The following is a 13,702-nucleotide window of genomic DNA, read 5'->3' as shown; positions in this document are numbered from 1 at the left end:
GGACCTCTTGTAGGAATAGACCAATCATCGAGCTCAAAGTCCAGAGGGCGGAGCGAGCTGTGGTGGACCGACGATTCGATTGGCTAAAGTCTACCGGGAGGCGGGGCGACCGCTGGCCCCAAGAGGGGAGGAGGCTGAGCCGACCTGCGATCCGTGGGGGGGTAACCCGAGAGGCAGGTATGCTGCAGGGGGAGTGGGGGCCCCCGCGATTCTGCCCCCTGCGCCTCTGATCCGGGACACCTGGGTGCTGCGGCTTGAGCTTGGGGTACCCCAGAGTGGGGTCGGGAGTCTGGGGCTTCGAACCGGGGGTACCCAGCATGATCTGGGGGTACCCAGCATGATCTGGGGGGAGGGGGCATCTCATTTATAGCAGGGGATCTATTCAGATATGGGGGCGGGCAGATCTGTGCTTCTACAATGGGGTCCCCGAGGAGATTAGGGATCCTTGGAGAGCTTGAGCTGCAGGCGAGCTTGGGGGTTGGAGGGCTGAAATTTTTCGGGGGGGGGCGGGTCTCCGACTCTGGCATGCATGTTTGGGGGGTGCAGAAAGCCTGAGGTCTTGAGGGGAGACAAGGGGGGGCTTGGGTGGAAAGTTCGTGCGGGGGGAGGGTTTGAACGAACCGTTCTGGGTCCCTCCCCCCCCCCCCCGCAATAAAAATAAGAAGAATCTCCAGGTCTGTGATCCCTGGATTCCTGCCGAAGGTGAGCCTGGGGTCTTGTGGGATGTGAAGGCCACCGTTGGGGGGGTTGGGGGGGCAAAGGTGACATGGCCGCGAGCCACATGGGGCTCCACCTTCCCCTCTACCCAGGGCCTGAAGCATGGAGGAAGGGGTCCCGGGGGTTGTGGCCGTGGTGCACCTGCTGGTCCTGTCCGGGGCCTGGGGCATGCAGGTGTGGATGACTTTCGCCTCAGGTAGGGACTTGGGGTCGTGGGGGGGTGGTGGGCATCAGCTTGAGCAGGGAGATGGTGGTTGGGAGGAGGGGTATCAGGGTGGGTTCGGGGAGGGGGAGCAGGTTGCAACACCTGTGTGGTTCTCGCCCTATACCTGCAAAACCCCCCCCCCCCCAGGCTTTTTGCTTTTCCGGAACCTTCCCCGGCACACTTTCGGCCTGGTGCAGAGCAAGCTGTTTCCTTTTTACTTCCACACCTCCCTGGCCTGCGCCCTCATCAACCTCTTCATCTGGCTTTCACAGAAGAAGTGGGCCCAGTTCACCTGGTGGGATGTCGGCCAGGTAAGTGGGCAGGGCGGGCGTGGCGGGGGAGGTGAGGTGAGGTGTGGGGTGGGGGGCTTCCCCTCTTTTCCTCTGGGGACCCTCACATCCTTCCCACACACACACCCCACTAGAAGTCCGTGAGCCTTTGGAAACAAAAGCCCAGGAGACCAGGTTGGGAGCTGTATAGACTTGGGCAGTGTACCATCTGAGCTCCTGTCCTCAAGAGCTCTCTCTCTCTCTCTCTCTCTCTCTTTCTCTCTCCTCCTGGCCAGGCCGGCAGCCAAATTGTCGTGACTCAGCTGGGCTGTGAGGCCACTGACCCTGGGTCCTTGTTTCAAAAGCAGTCAGATGGGGGAATCTAGTCTTCCAGCCTCCTTTCGCTCAGGCAGAAATGGAAACCCCAATGCCAGGCACCTTCCCGGGGGCTCTCCTGTTGCTCCTGGCCTAGCGAGCTCTCCTGGGCGAGGGTGAGATTCCAGATGCTGCAGGAAGCATCCAGCTGGGACAAGAGGAGATTATGGGCAACTAGGTATTCCAGAACTTTCTTTTTTTTTTTTTTTTTTTTTTTTATTACCACCAGGGTGATCTCTGGGGGCTTGATGTCAGCACTGTGAATCCACTGCTCCTGCTGGCCATGTTTTTTGATTTCCCCCCCCTTTTTTTTTATTGGATAGGCCATAGAGAATTGAGATGGAAGGAGGAGATAGGAAGAGAGAGAGACAGAGAGACATCTGCAGCCCGGCTTCCCCACTCGTAAAGCTTTCCCCCTGCAGGTGGGAAGCAGGGGTTTGAATGTGGGTCGTTGCGCATTGTAGCATGTGCGCTCAACCAGGAGTGCCACCGACCAGCACCCCCCATTTTTTTTGTCTTTTAAAGATAGAGTGTGAGGGGACCTGGGTTCAAGCCTCAGGCCACCTCATAGGAGCACCTGTGGAAGAGAAATTTCCTGAGTGGTGGGGCAATGCTGCAGGTGTTTGTCCTTCTCTCTCTAATTTGTTTATTTATGAATTTATTGATTGATTTTAAGTGCCTCCAGGATTATTGCTGGGGCTTGGTGCCTGCACTATAAATCCACTGCTCCTGAAGGCCTTTTTTTTTTTTCTCTTTTGTCACCCTTGTTGTTTATCATTGTTGTTACTATTATGGCTGTCATTGTTGTTGGATAGGACAGAGAGAAATGGAGAGAGGAGGGGAAGACAAAGAGGGAGACAGAAAGACAGACACCTGCAGACCTGCTTCACCGCCTGGGAAGTGACTCCCCTGCAGGTGGGGAGCCGGAGAGAGACCCCACAGCCCTGCCGACCCTCCATGGGCTCCCTGGGTGCTGTCCATGGTGCTGAGAGAGGAGAGACCCCACAGCCCTGCCCACCCTCCATGGGCTCCCTGGGTGCTGTGCCTGGTGCTGAGAGAGGAGAGACCCCACAGCCCTGCCCACCCTCAATGGGGCTCCCTGGGCGCTGTCCATGGTGCTGAGAGAGGAGAGACCCCACAGCCCTGCCCACCCTCCATGGGGCTCCCTGGGTGCTGTGCCTGGTGCTGAGAGAGGAGAGACCCCACAGCCCTGCCCACCCTCCATGGGGCTCCCTGGGTGCTGTCCATGGGGCAGCGGAGCTATGGTCTCTCTCTCTCTCTCTGTGTGTGTGTGTGTCAAGAAATAAAGGAAGGAAACAGATTTAAAGGGCTGGTTGATTTGAACCATGAGAGAGGGAACCGGGTTGTGCTGGATTCCCGGATAAAATGGTACCAGGGATCGAACCTGCAGCCTTGGGGCCTCAGGCCTGCAAGCCTGTGCTCATCAGGAACCCACACCCACCCCTGCCTGGAGCGCTGAGGAGCCAGGAGGCACCACCTCCTCCCCCCTGCCTCTCCCCTGCCCTCTTCCTACCCCTACCCAGCTCTCCTCCCTGCCCCCTCCTAACCCCTGCTCTCCCTCCCATCACCCCTTGCTCTCCCCTGCTCTTGTCCTTCAAGCTCCCCACCTCTCCTCACCCCTTCTTCCTCCCTCCCCTCCCCCTCACACCCCTCCTCTTCCCTTAATCCCCCTCCTCCCCACTCACACCCCCCATCGCCCTCACTCCCCCACCTCTCTTCTCCACCCCCCTGCCCTCCTTCCTCTCAAGCCTCTCCACTCCTCTTCCCCTCTCGCCCCTTCCCCCAGCCCGCTCCCCTCCCCTCTCTTCTCCCCATCCCTGCTTGGTTCTCTCCCCCTCACATCCCTTCTCCCCTCCTCCACCCCTCCTCCTCCGCAGCTGCTCCTGCTGGCCGCCTCCACCATTCTGGCCGCCCTGAATGCCCGCTGGTTGGGCCCCCGCACCACGGCCGCCATGTGGGCGCTGCAGGCGGCAGAGAAGGAGCGAGGCCTGGGCCGCGAGGTGCCCGGCAGCCAGGGGGGCCCCGACCCCTACCTCCAGCTGCGCGCCCGGGACCCCGAGTACGCGGCGCGGCGCCAGGCCTTCGTGCGCGCCCACGGGCTGTCCTCACTCTGCAATCTGGGCTGCCTGCTGGCCAGCGGGCTGGGGCTGGCGGGGCTCGGCCTGGGGCTGCGAGCCATCTAGGGGTCCCCCCGCACCCCCAGCCCCCCCAATAAACCACGTGTGTGCCCGCTTGAGAACTCTGCACCCCCTGTTCCTTGAGCACCTGCGGGGCGGGTGGGGTGGGGGCAGACGGCGTGGGGACCCGCGTAGAAGCCCACCTGAAGGGGCCGCGTGGTGGCGCACCTGGTTGAGCTCATATGTTGCAATGCGCAGGGACCCGGGTTCGAGCCCCCCCTCCCCACCCCAGCTCCCCACCTGCAGGGGGAAAGCTTTGCAAGGATGAAGCAGTGCTGCAGGGTCTCTGTTTCCTCCTCTCGCTCTCTTTTTACCAGAAGGATGGGCTAGACCCCCTGGTTGTCTTTTTCTTTTTCCGTGTTTATATTTATTTATTTATTTACTTATTTACTTATTATCGGATAGGTGCCAAGAGAAATTGAGAGGGGAGGGGGCGATGGAGAGGAAGGGAGACAGAGACACCTGCAGCCCTGCTTCACCACTTGGGAAGCTTACTCCCTGCAGGTGGGGACCGGGGGCTCGAACCTGGGTCCTGGCGCACTGCGTAATGAATGCGCAAAAAAAAAAAAATGCGGGGGGGGGTAGGTAGCATAATAGTTATGCAAAGAGAGTCTCATGCCTGAGGTTCCAAAGGCCAAGGTTCAATCCGCCCCGCACCACCATATGCTGGAGCTGAGCAGTGCTCTGGTGTTTCTCTCCGAGTACTTTCTCTCCTTGTAGCTCTCTCAAAATAAAATAAATGAAATACCTAAAAAAAATTTTCAAAAATTGCTTTCATGGGAGTCGGGCTGTAGTACAGCGGGTTAACCGCAGGTGGCGCAAAGCACAATGGCTGACATAAGGCTCCCGGTTCGAGCCCGGGCTCCCCACCTGCAGGGGAGTCGCTTCACAGGCGGTAAAGCAGGTCTGCAGGTGTCTTTCTCTCCTCCTCTCTGTCTTCCCCCCTCCTCTCCATTTCTCTCTGTCCTATCCAACAAGGACAACAACAATAGTAACTACAACAATAAAACAAGGGCAACAAAAGGGAAGAAATAAATATTAAAAATAAATAAAACTTTTTTTGTAATTGCTTTCATAACAGAGAGAGAAAAAGGGAGACCAGTGCATCACCCAGTCAAGCCTGTGTGGTGCTGGGGATCGAACTTAGAATCTCGACAGCCTGTGAGCCCTGCGCTCTTGACCAGCTGCAGACAGGCTCCCTTAGGCTGAGGACACGCCCCCTGTAGGCTGAGGACACGCCCCCGTAGGCGGAGGACACGCCCCTTGGCGGTACCCCTTTAGCTAGTGGGAACGCCCCCTTGGTGTTTGGACACGCCCCTTGCGGTGTGACCACGCCCCCTTATTCCCTTGTCAACACAGCTTTTCCCCACTGGTTAGAGCGAGACAGAATGGGAGACACCGCAGCTCTATGGGTCTTGATGCTCCATTCTTACAGATGCTCTGAAGTGGTGGCCAGGGGGGTCAGGGGCCATAAGGGTCGGGCGGGGGGAGGGGTGACTCAGTGAATGACGGACAGACGGAGAGAGACTCCGGCCTCTGAAGAAAAAGTAAGATCGTAATCCTGGAGCTGGTGCGCTGAGTAAGATCTTGGACTCTCAGGCAAGAGGTCGTGAGTTCAAGTCCGGATATAGCATGTGTCAGGGGCGGGCTCTGTTTTTTTTTTTTTTCTCTCTCTCTCTCTGCCACATAATCTATCTTGAAAAATATATTTCTTATATTTTATTCATTGGGTAAAGACTAAAATGGAGTGGGGAGAGATAAAAGGAGAGAGAGAGAGAGAGACCTGCAGCCCTGTTCGGCACCTAAGAAACATCCCCTGCAGGTGGGGACCGGAGGCTTGAACCCAGGTCTTTGAGCATGGTAGCATGTGTGCTCAACCCATCTGCCACCACCTGGCCCTATCATTACTACTGCTACTTATTTATTCCTTTTTACTGCCCTTGTTTTATTGTTGTAGTTATCGTTGTTGTTATTGATGTCGTTGTCGTTGGATAGGAAGAGAGAAATGGAGAGAGGAGGGGAAGACAAAGAGGGGGAGAGAAAGACAGACACCTGCAGACCTGCTTCACCGCCTGTGAAGCGACTCCCCTGCAGGTGGGGAGCCGGGGGCTCGAACCGGGATCCTTAAGCCGGTCCTTTGCACCACGTGTGCACTTAACCCGCTGCGCTACCGCCCGACCCCCTATTATTAAAAGGTTTATTAATGAGGGAGAAAAGGTTGATTAATGAAAGGAAGCAGAGCCTTCCTCTGGTACATGCAATACCAAGGATGGAACCTAGGACCTCAAGCTTGAGAGCCCAACATTTAAAAAGAGGTGGTTCGGAAGCCGGGGAGTAGCGCAGGGGGTTAAGCACACGTGGTGCAAAGCGCCAAGGACCGGCATAAGAATCCCGGTTCGAGCCTCCGATTCCCCACCTGCAGGGGAGTCGCTTCACAGGCGGTGAAGCAGGTCTGCAGGTGTCTGTCTTTCTCTCCCCCTCTCTGTCTTCCCCTCCTCTCTCCATTTCTCTCTGTCCTATCCAACAAGGACGACAGCAATAAGAATAATAACGATAAACAAGGGCAACAGAAAGGGAAAAAAATGGCCTCCAAGAGCAGTAGATTTGTAGTGCAAGCACGGAGCCCCAGCGCTAACCTGAAGGCAACCCCCCCAAAAAAAAACAAAGAGGGGGTTAACTCCAAAGACCCCAATCTTGTTTCCCATGCGGCTGGCCCCACACGTTACAAAAACTCAACTCTGCTAAGGACCCTCACCCCACTCTGTATGTGGACACCTTGATGGGGGGGAGGGGGGAAAGAACAGGAGGGGAAACTGAGGCCCAGAGGGAGAAATGAAATCTTTAAAAAAAATTTTTGTTATTGGTGATTCAATATTGATTCATAAAATCACAAGACAACAGGGGTACCACTCCACACTGGTTGCCCCTACCAGAATTCCGGGTCCCCATTGCATCCATGGGAAGCAGTTATCCCAAGGTTATTTCCACAGCTGTCTCTATATTTGTATAGATTTGCCGCCAAATCTCTACAAATAGATATTTAATATTAGTATAGTAAATATAATTTAAGGTCCCCAGCTTATCTTCTTTCCCAAGTCACGTACACACACACACACACACACACACACACACACACACACACACACACCTAGCACTACATGTAAATGTATCTTCCTTTCATCCTCCTCTCTCTCCACTTCCTGATGGAGTTGGACTTCAGAGCCCTCTGGCCATCTCCCCAGGATGAGACATGGAGTATTTAAGGTCTCTGAGCAAGGCAGTTGGGGCTGGGGATTCGAACCCGGCTCCAGATGGAAGGAGGCTCCCAGCTGAGGTGCCCATAGTACCCGTTCCTCCTACGGGTTAGAAATAGCTTTTCAGGAAGAAGGGCAAATGCTAGAAGAAGAAGAAGAAGAAGAAGAAGAAGAAGAAGAAGAAGAAGAGGAGGAGGAGGAAGAGGAGGAGGAGGAGGAGGAGGAGGAGGAGGAGAAGAAGGAGAAGAAGAAGAAGAAGAAGAAGAAGAAGAAGAAGAAGAAGAAGAAGAAGAAGAAGAAGAAGAAGAAGAAGAAGAAGAAGAAGAAGAAGAAGAATGGGGTGAGGGGTGAGGGGAGACCCTCAGTATTTATCCCCCCATGTCCTCCACTGGGGAGCCTGTCCCCAGGCCCCGCCCCCGCGGTAAGCCACGCCCAGCTCGCTTCAAGCCACGCCCACGGCCGACAGAGCTCCGCCAGCCGCTCAAGCCACGCCCCTGCGCGCTCGGGCACGCCCACCGCCTTTAAGGCCACTCCCACTCCAAACACTAGTCCACTCGCAGGCCTGGCCACGCCCACCGCGGCCTGGCCACGCCCATTGGCGCACAAGGCTCCGCCCCTCGCTCCCCGACTGGGGAGGAGCTGCCGCGGGATCCGGGTGGCTACCGGCGGCGGTGACGGTGGTTGTGGTGTCAGCGGGGTCGGGTTCGAGGCCAGAACCGGGTCGCAGCGACTTCGGAAGCACAAAGGCCGCGGGCGGCGCCCCCCCTTCCTAGACAGGTGACCCCGCAACTGGCCCAGCCAGGTGCACACCGCAACCTGCGCCTCTTGTTCCCGGGTGTTGTTGGTTGGTGGGAGGGGGGCGCGGAGGGGGTGGGTATCAGGGGAGGTTCTTGGGGAGCAGAGGCAGGTGGGAAGTGGCGGGGGCGGGGGGCGCCTCTGACCTCGCCCTCCTCCCAGCTGGGCCGCGGGGAGTCGGGCTGGGGACCCAGGATGCGACCATATGGGGACACCCGGGGGGAGGGAAGCAGGGCCCACTCCCTCTTTCCCAGGGGACCCTTCCCCAGAGCCTGGCTGCATGGAGGAAGCTCAGATGGTCAGGAAGGGGCGGCACCAGCCACCAGCCAGGTGGCCCAGAAATCCAGGGACCGGGTGGGGTGATCCCCCCCCACATACACACCCCGGAGCCTGGTGGCCGCCCTGCCCAGTATGGAGAAAGATTTCCTGTCTCTTTCCCTCCTCAAACTCGTTCTCCCGGAATTAGGGGTGGGGCCCCATGGCTGGCTGGGCAGGAAAAAAAAAAAGAAGAAGAAAGAAAGGAAAGAGGGTGGGGGGCACTGAGAGAGAGGTGATTGCGTCCTCCTTCAAGCTGGGGAGAAAGAAAAAAGAAAAAAAAAAAAACACCCAAAGTCACGTTGAGAAAGACCTGTGTGCTAGCCACACCACACCATAGCCGCCGATGTTGCTGCTGCTGCTTTTTAAAATTTTTTTTTATTCTCTGTATTTATTTATTGGCTAGAGACAGCCAGAAATCGAGAGGGAAGAGGGTGAGAGAGAAGGATAGAGACAGAGAGACACCTGCAGCCCTGCTTCACCACTTGCAAAAGCTTTCCCCCTGCAGGTGGGGACCAGGGGCTCGAACCTGGGTCCTTGCATATTTATAACATGTGCATTCAACCAAGTGTGCCACTACCGGCCCAATCTTCTAATTCTCCTCCTCCTCTTCTTCCTCCTCCTCCTACTCCTTCTCCTTCTCCTCCTCCTCCTCTTTCTCCTCCTCCTCCTTCTCCTCCTCTTTCTCCTTCTCCTTCCTTTTCTCCTCCTCCTCCTCCCCCCCTCCTCCTCCCAGGCCTTCTGGAAGCTTCTCACGCCACCTGCACAGACCTCTCCACGAGGCCCTGAGATTCTGACGTGGCGGGGACTGGGCGGGGGGTGAGCTTCCAAGGGTTTCCAAGAGAAAGTTGTGCCTGTGGGTCCCATCAGGCCACTAGGGCTGACTCACCGGGAATCTGCAGACTTAACCTGCCCGGCCCGGCCCCTTCATCAAACAGAAATTGCTGGATAACCCAGGTGGAGAGGAGAGAAATGAGGCTTTAAACTGTCTCTTGCCTGAACCCCCTTTTCTCCCCCAAAGGGGCTCAGGGGCAGATCTGGGGAGAGGGGGGAGGGTGGAGGGGAGAGGACACCTGTTCAAGTCAACACCTAAGCCCTGAAGGGGGGGTGGCTTTATCCAGCTGGCGGGTGTCCCCCTCCCCCCAGCTCATACCTGGGCTACACCAGCTGTTCTCCCCAGAGCAAAGTCCACGAGGCCAGCACCTCCCCACCTGCGCCCTCCACCCCGGGTCTGGTTCCTCTGCAGGTAGAGGAAGCACCCCCCGCAAATTGGTCCCCAAGTGTTTGACATCCCTCCCACTCACCCTTTCCCATCTTTTTTTTTTCTTGGTGGAGAAGAAAGGAGGAGATAGAGAGGGAGAGAGATAGAGAGACATCTGTAGCCCTGCTTCACCATTTGTGAAGCTTTCCCCCCTGCAAGTGAGGACGGGGTGGGGGTAGGGGTGGGGGCTTGAACCCGAGTCCTTCTGCATGAAGACAAGTCCAACTCTCTAAGCACTGCACCTCCTCCTGGACAGCTGTTTTGCTCTTTAAAAAAATTATCTACTGGGAGTCGGGAGGTAGCGCAGCGGGTTAAGCGCAGGTGGCACAAAGCACAAGGACCCGCGTAAGGATCCCTGTTCGAGCCCCCGGCTCCCCACCTGCAGGGGAGTCGCTTCCCAGGTGTTGAAGCAGGTCTGCAGGTGTCTGTCTTTCTCTCCCCCTCTCTGTCTTCCCCTCCTCTCTCCATCTCTCTGTTCTATCCAACAATGATGACATCAATAACAACAACAATAAAACAAGGGCAACAAAAGGGAATAAATAAGTAAATAAATATTTTTTTAAATTATCTACTGGAGAGAAAGAGAGAGAAGCAGGGGCTTGAGCACCCGTTACAGTGCACAAGAACCCGGGTTCAAGCCCCTGGTCCCACCTTCTGGGGGGAAGTTCTGCAAGTGGTGAAGCAGGGCTGCAGGTGTCTCTCCCTGTCTATCTCCTAGCCCCTCTTGATTTCTGGCTGTCTCTAGCCAATATTAAATAAATAAATAGATAATACATAAAATCTTTTTCTTCTTCTTTTTTTAAACCAGATCACTGCTCAGCTCTGGCTTCTGGTAGTGTGAGAGGATTGCAGCTGGGACTTTGGAGCCTCAGGAATGACAGTCTGTTTGCAGAACGATTATGCTACCTACCCCCTGCCCAATAATAAAAACTTTAATAATAATAATAATAATAATAATAAATATTGTTTAAAAAAATAGAAGCAGAGTCGCCCTCTGGCTCATGCAGTGCTGGGGATGGAACTCGGGACCTCGGGCCTGAAAGTCCACTGCTTCACCACCACCCCCCTCCCGATGCTACTTCCCAGGCCGCCGCGGCAGAGTCAGGATTTGAACCCGGGGCTGCTGGGTCACAGGGCTTGCATCTCTCTCTCCCCCCCAAACTGCAGGGCCCGGGCTGAGGGTGCGAGGGTGCCCCTCTGCTCCGCCACACCCGCACCCACACCCACGCCCACGGGGATGGCCTCGGCGGGGGACGCCTCCTCGGGCCCGCGGGATGCGGCCGATCAGAACTTCGACTACATGTTCAAGCTGCTTCTGATTGGGAACAGCAGCGTGGGCAAGACGTCCTTCTTGTTCCGCTACGCCGACGACGCCTTCACGCCCGCTTTCGTCAGCACCGTGGGCATCGACTTCAAGGTCAAGACCGTGTACCGCCACGACAAGCGCATCAAGTTGCAGATCTGGGTGCGTGGGGCGGGGCCGGGCCCCTGGGGGCGGGGAGTGGGCGTGGCTGTGCCTCTGGTGGGCCCTGACTGGCTGGAGTTGGTGGGGCGGGGCCTGGGTGGGCGGGGCTACAACATCAGTGGGCCCTGTTTGGCTGGAGTTGGTGGGGCGGGGCCTGGGTGGGCGTGGCTACAACATCAGTGGGCCCTGGTTGGCTGGAGTTGGTGGGACGGGGCCTGGGTGGGCGGGGCTAAAACATCAGTGGGCCCTGGTTGGCTGGAGTTGGATGGGGGCTGGGTGGGCGGGGCTACAACATCAGTGGACCCTGGTTGGCTGGAGTTGATGGGGCGGAGCCTGGGTGGGCGGGGTCGTTCAGGGAGTGGGAGGGACTATGTCACTGGTGGTTGGAATTGACAGGCTTGAGTTGATGGGGCGGGGCCGGGGTGGGCGGGGCTACAACATCAGTGGGCCCTGGTTGGCTGGAGTTGATGGGGAGGGGCTCTGGAAGGTGGGGCCTGGGTGGGCGGGGCCTGAGGGGGAACTATGTGCCTGGGTGGGCGGGGCTTAGGCTCCACTGGACTCTGATTGGCTGGAGTTGATAGGGCGGGGCCTATCAGGGACTGGGCTGGGACTCGTCTCCAGTGGGCCCTGGCTGGCTGGAGTAGACAGCGCAGGGCCTGGGTAGGTGGAGCCAGGGCTGGTGGAGCTGGGTGGGCAGGGCCGGAGTGGGCATGGCTTGGGTGAAGTGGGTCTGGGTGGGTGGGCTAGCCTGGTGGGCGGGGCTTGGGAAACTTGGGTTTGGTGGGCGTGGCCCGAATAGGTGAGGCTTGAGTGAATAAGCTTGGGTGGGTGGAGCTTGAGTGGGCTAAGCCCGAGTGGGTGGGGCCTGGGTAGGTGGGTGGGCGGGGCCTGGGTGGGGCTATCCTGGGTGGGCGTGGCCGTGGTGGGGCTTGGATGGGCGGGGCCTGGGTGGACTGACTTGTCTCTCTGTCTCTCTCCCTCTCACTTTCTCTCTGCCCAGTAATAAGTAAGTAAAAAAAAATTTAAGAGAGAGAGAAGGGGGTCGAGCAGGTTAAACGCACATAGCGCGAAGCTCAAGCACCAGCGTAAGGATCCCAGTTCGAGCCCCCGGCTCCCCACCTGCAGGGGAGTCACTTCCCAGGCGGTGAAGCAGGTCTGCAGGTGTCTGTCTTTCTCTCCCTCTGTCTTTCCCTCCTCTCTCCATTTCTCTCTGTCCAACAACAATAATACTTCCTCCTCTTCCTCCTCTTCCTCTCCCTCTTCTCCTTTTAACGTTTCATTTATTATTGGATAGAGACAAAGAGAAATCACGAGGGAAGGAGGAGACAGAGATGGAGAGAGACACAGAGACATCTGCAGCCCTTCTCATGAAACTTCCCCCCCCGACAGGTGGGGACGGGCTCGGGGGGGCTCGAACCCGGGTCCTTGTGTGCGCTGACATGTGGGCTCAAGCAGGGGCGCCACCACCCAGCCCCTTGAACTCTATCTTACACGTGACAAATTCACCTCTTAAATAGTTGCCTGTGAGCCTTGTAAGAGAAACAGAGAGAGGGACCAGGCGGTGGCAAGCCTGGTTGAGCGCTCACATTCCAGTGCTCAAGGACCCGGGTTCAAGTCCCCTCTCACCACCTGCAGGGGGGAAGCAGGGCTGCAGGTGTCTCTCAGTCTCTCTCCCTCTCTATCTCCCCTTCCTCTCTCATTGTCTCTCTGTCTCTGTCCAAGAATAAATAAATAAATAAATAAATAGGGAGTCGGGCGGTAGTGCAGCAGGTTAAGCGCACGTAGCGCAAAGCGCAGGGACCGGCGTAAGGATCCCGGTTCGAGCCCCCGGCTCCCCACCTGCAGGGGAGTCGCTTCACAGGCGGTGAAGCAGGTCTGCAGGTGTCTGTCTTTCTCTCCCCCTCTCTGTCTCCCCCTCCTCTCTCCATTTCTCTCTGTCCTATCCAACAATGACGACAGCAATAACTATAATAGCTACAACAATAAAAGAAGAAGGGCAACAAAAAGGCATAAATAAAATTTAAAAATTGGGTTGAGGGAGTCGGGCTGTAGTGCAGCGGGTTAAGCGCAGGTGGCGCAAAGCACAAGGACCGGCATAAGGATCCCGGTTCGAACCCCGGCTCCCCACCTGCAGGGGAGTCGCTTCCCAGGCGGTGAAGCAGGTCTGCAGGTGTCTGTCTTTCTCTCCCCCTCTCTGTCTTCCCCTCCTCTCTCCATTTCTCTCTGTCCTATCCAACAATGACGACATCAATAACAACAGCAATAATAACCACAACAATAAAAACAACAAGGGCAACAAAAACCGAAAATGAATAAATACATATTTTTTATTAAAAATCTTTAAAAAAAAAGAATAAATACATTAAAAGTTAGAAAAAAGAGACAGACAGAGACTAGAGGCTGTGCAGATAAACTCTGCTCCTGAAGATGGCCTGTCCCCTCTGTCCCCAGGACACAGCAGGCCAGGAGCGTTACCGGACCATCACCACAGCCTACTACCGCGGGGCCATGGGCTTCCTGCTTATGTATGACGTGGCCAATGAAGAGTCCTTTGCCGCCGTGCAGGACTGGTGAGACCCACCCCTGCCCTCTCCCCTCAAACCCCGGGGCCCCTGAGGACCCTCACCTCACCTCACGGCCCCCCGCACCCCTCAGGGCCACGCAGATCAAAACCTACTCATGGGACAATGCCCAGGTGATCCTGGTCGGTAACAAGTGTGACCTGGAAGACGAGCGTGTGGTCCCCACCGAGGACGGCCAGAGGCTGGCAGATGACCTGGGTGAGTGGAGCTTCCCCCCAGCGCTGGGGGATCCTCCCATGCGGTGTCAGGGTCCCAGTCTAGTTTGA

The 13,702-nt window shown here is 56.8% G+C and overlaps 2 protein-coding genes across 2 annotated transcripts; both read left to right on the top strand.

The window, feature by feature from the left end:
* The first annotated feature begins 154 nt into the window (after positions 1-154).
* Positions 155-3,826, top strand: TMEM205 (transmembrane protein 205). Its single transcript, XM_007525967.3, has 5 exons — positions 155-177; positions 666-702; positions 810-913; positions 1,070-1,233; positions 3,465-3,826. The coding sequence occupies exons 3-5, from the start codon at positions 820-822 to the stop codon at positions 3,768-3,770; spliced, it is 564 nt and encodes a 187-aa protein (XP_007526029.2). The 5' UTR covers positions 155-177; positions 666-702; positions 810-819; the 3' UTR covers positions 3,771-3,826.
* Positions 3,827-7,638: 3,812 nt separating this feature from the next.
* On the top strand, positions 7,639-13,702 carry RAB3D (RAB3D, member RAS oncogene family). The gene is made up of 4 exons (XM_060182225.1): positions 7,639-7,795; positions 10,550-10,854; positions 13,306-13,424; positions 13,510-13,702. Exons 2-4 carry the CDS (start codon positions 10,627-10,629, stop codon positions 13,700-13,702), a joined length of 540 nt encoding a protein of 179 aa, XP_060038208.1. The 5' UTR covers positions 7,639-7,795; positions 10,550-10,626.

Source organism: Erinaceus europaeus, chromosome 23 (genome assembly GCF_950295315.1).
Source record: "Erinaceus europaeus chromosome 23, mEriEur2.1, whole genome shotgun sequence".
Lineage (NCBI taxonomy): Eukaryota > Metazoa > Chordata > Mammalia > Eulipotyphla > Erinaceidae > Erinaceus > Erinaceus europaeus.
This window is presented reverse-complemented; position numbering and strand designations above follow the sequence as displayed.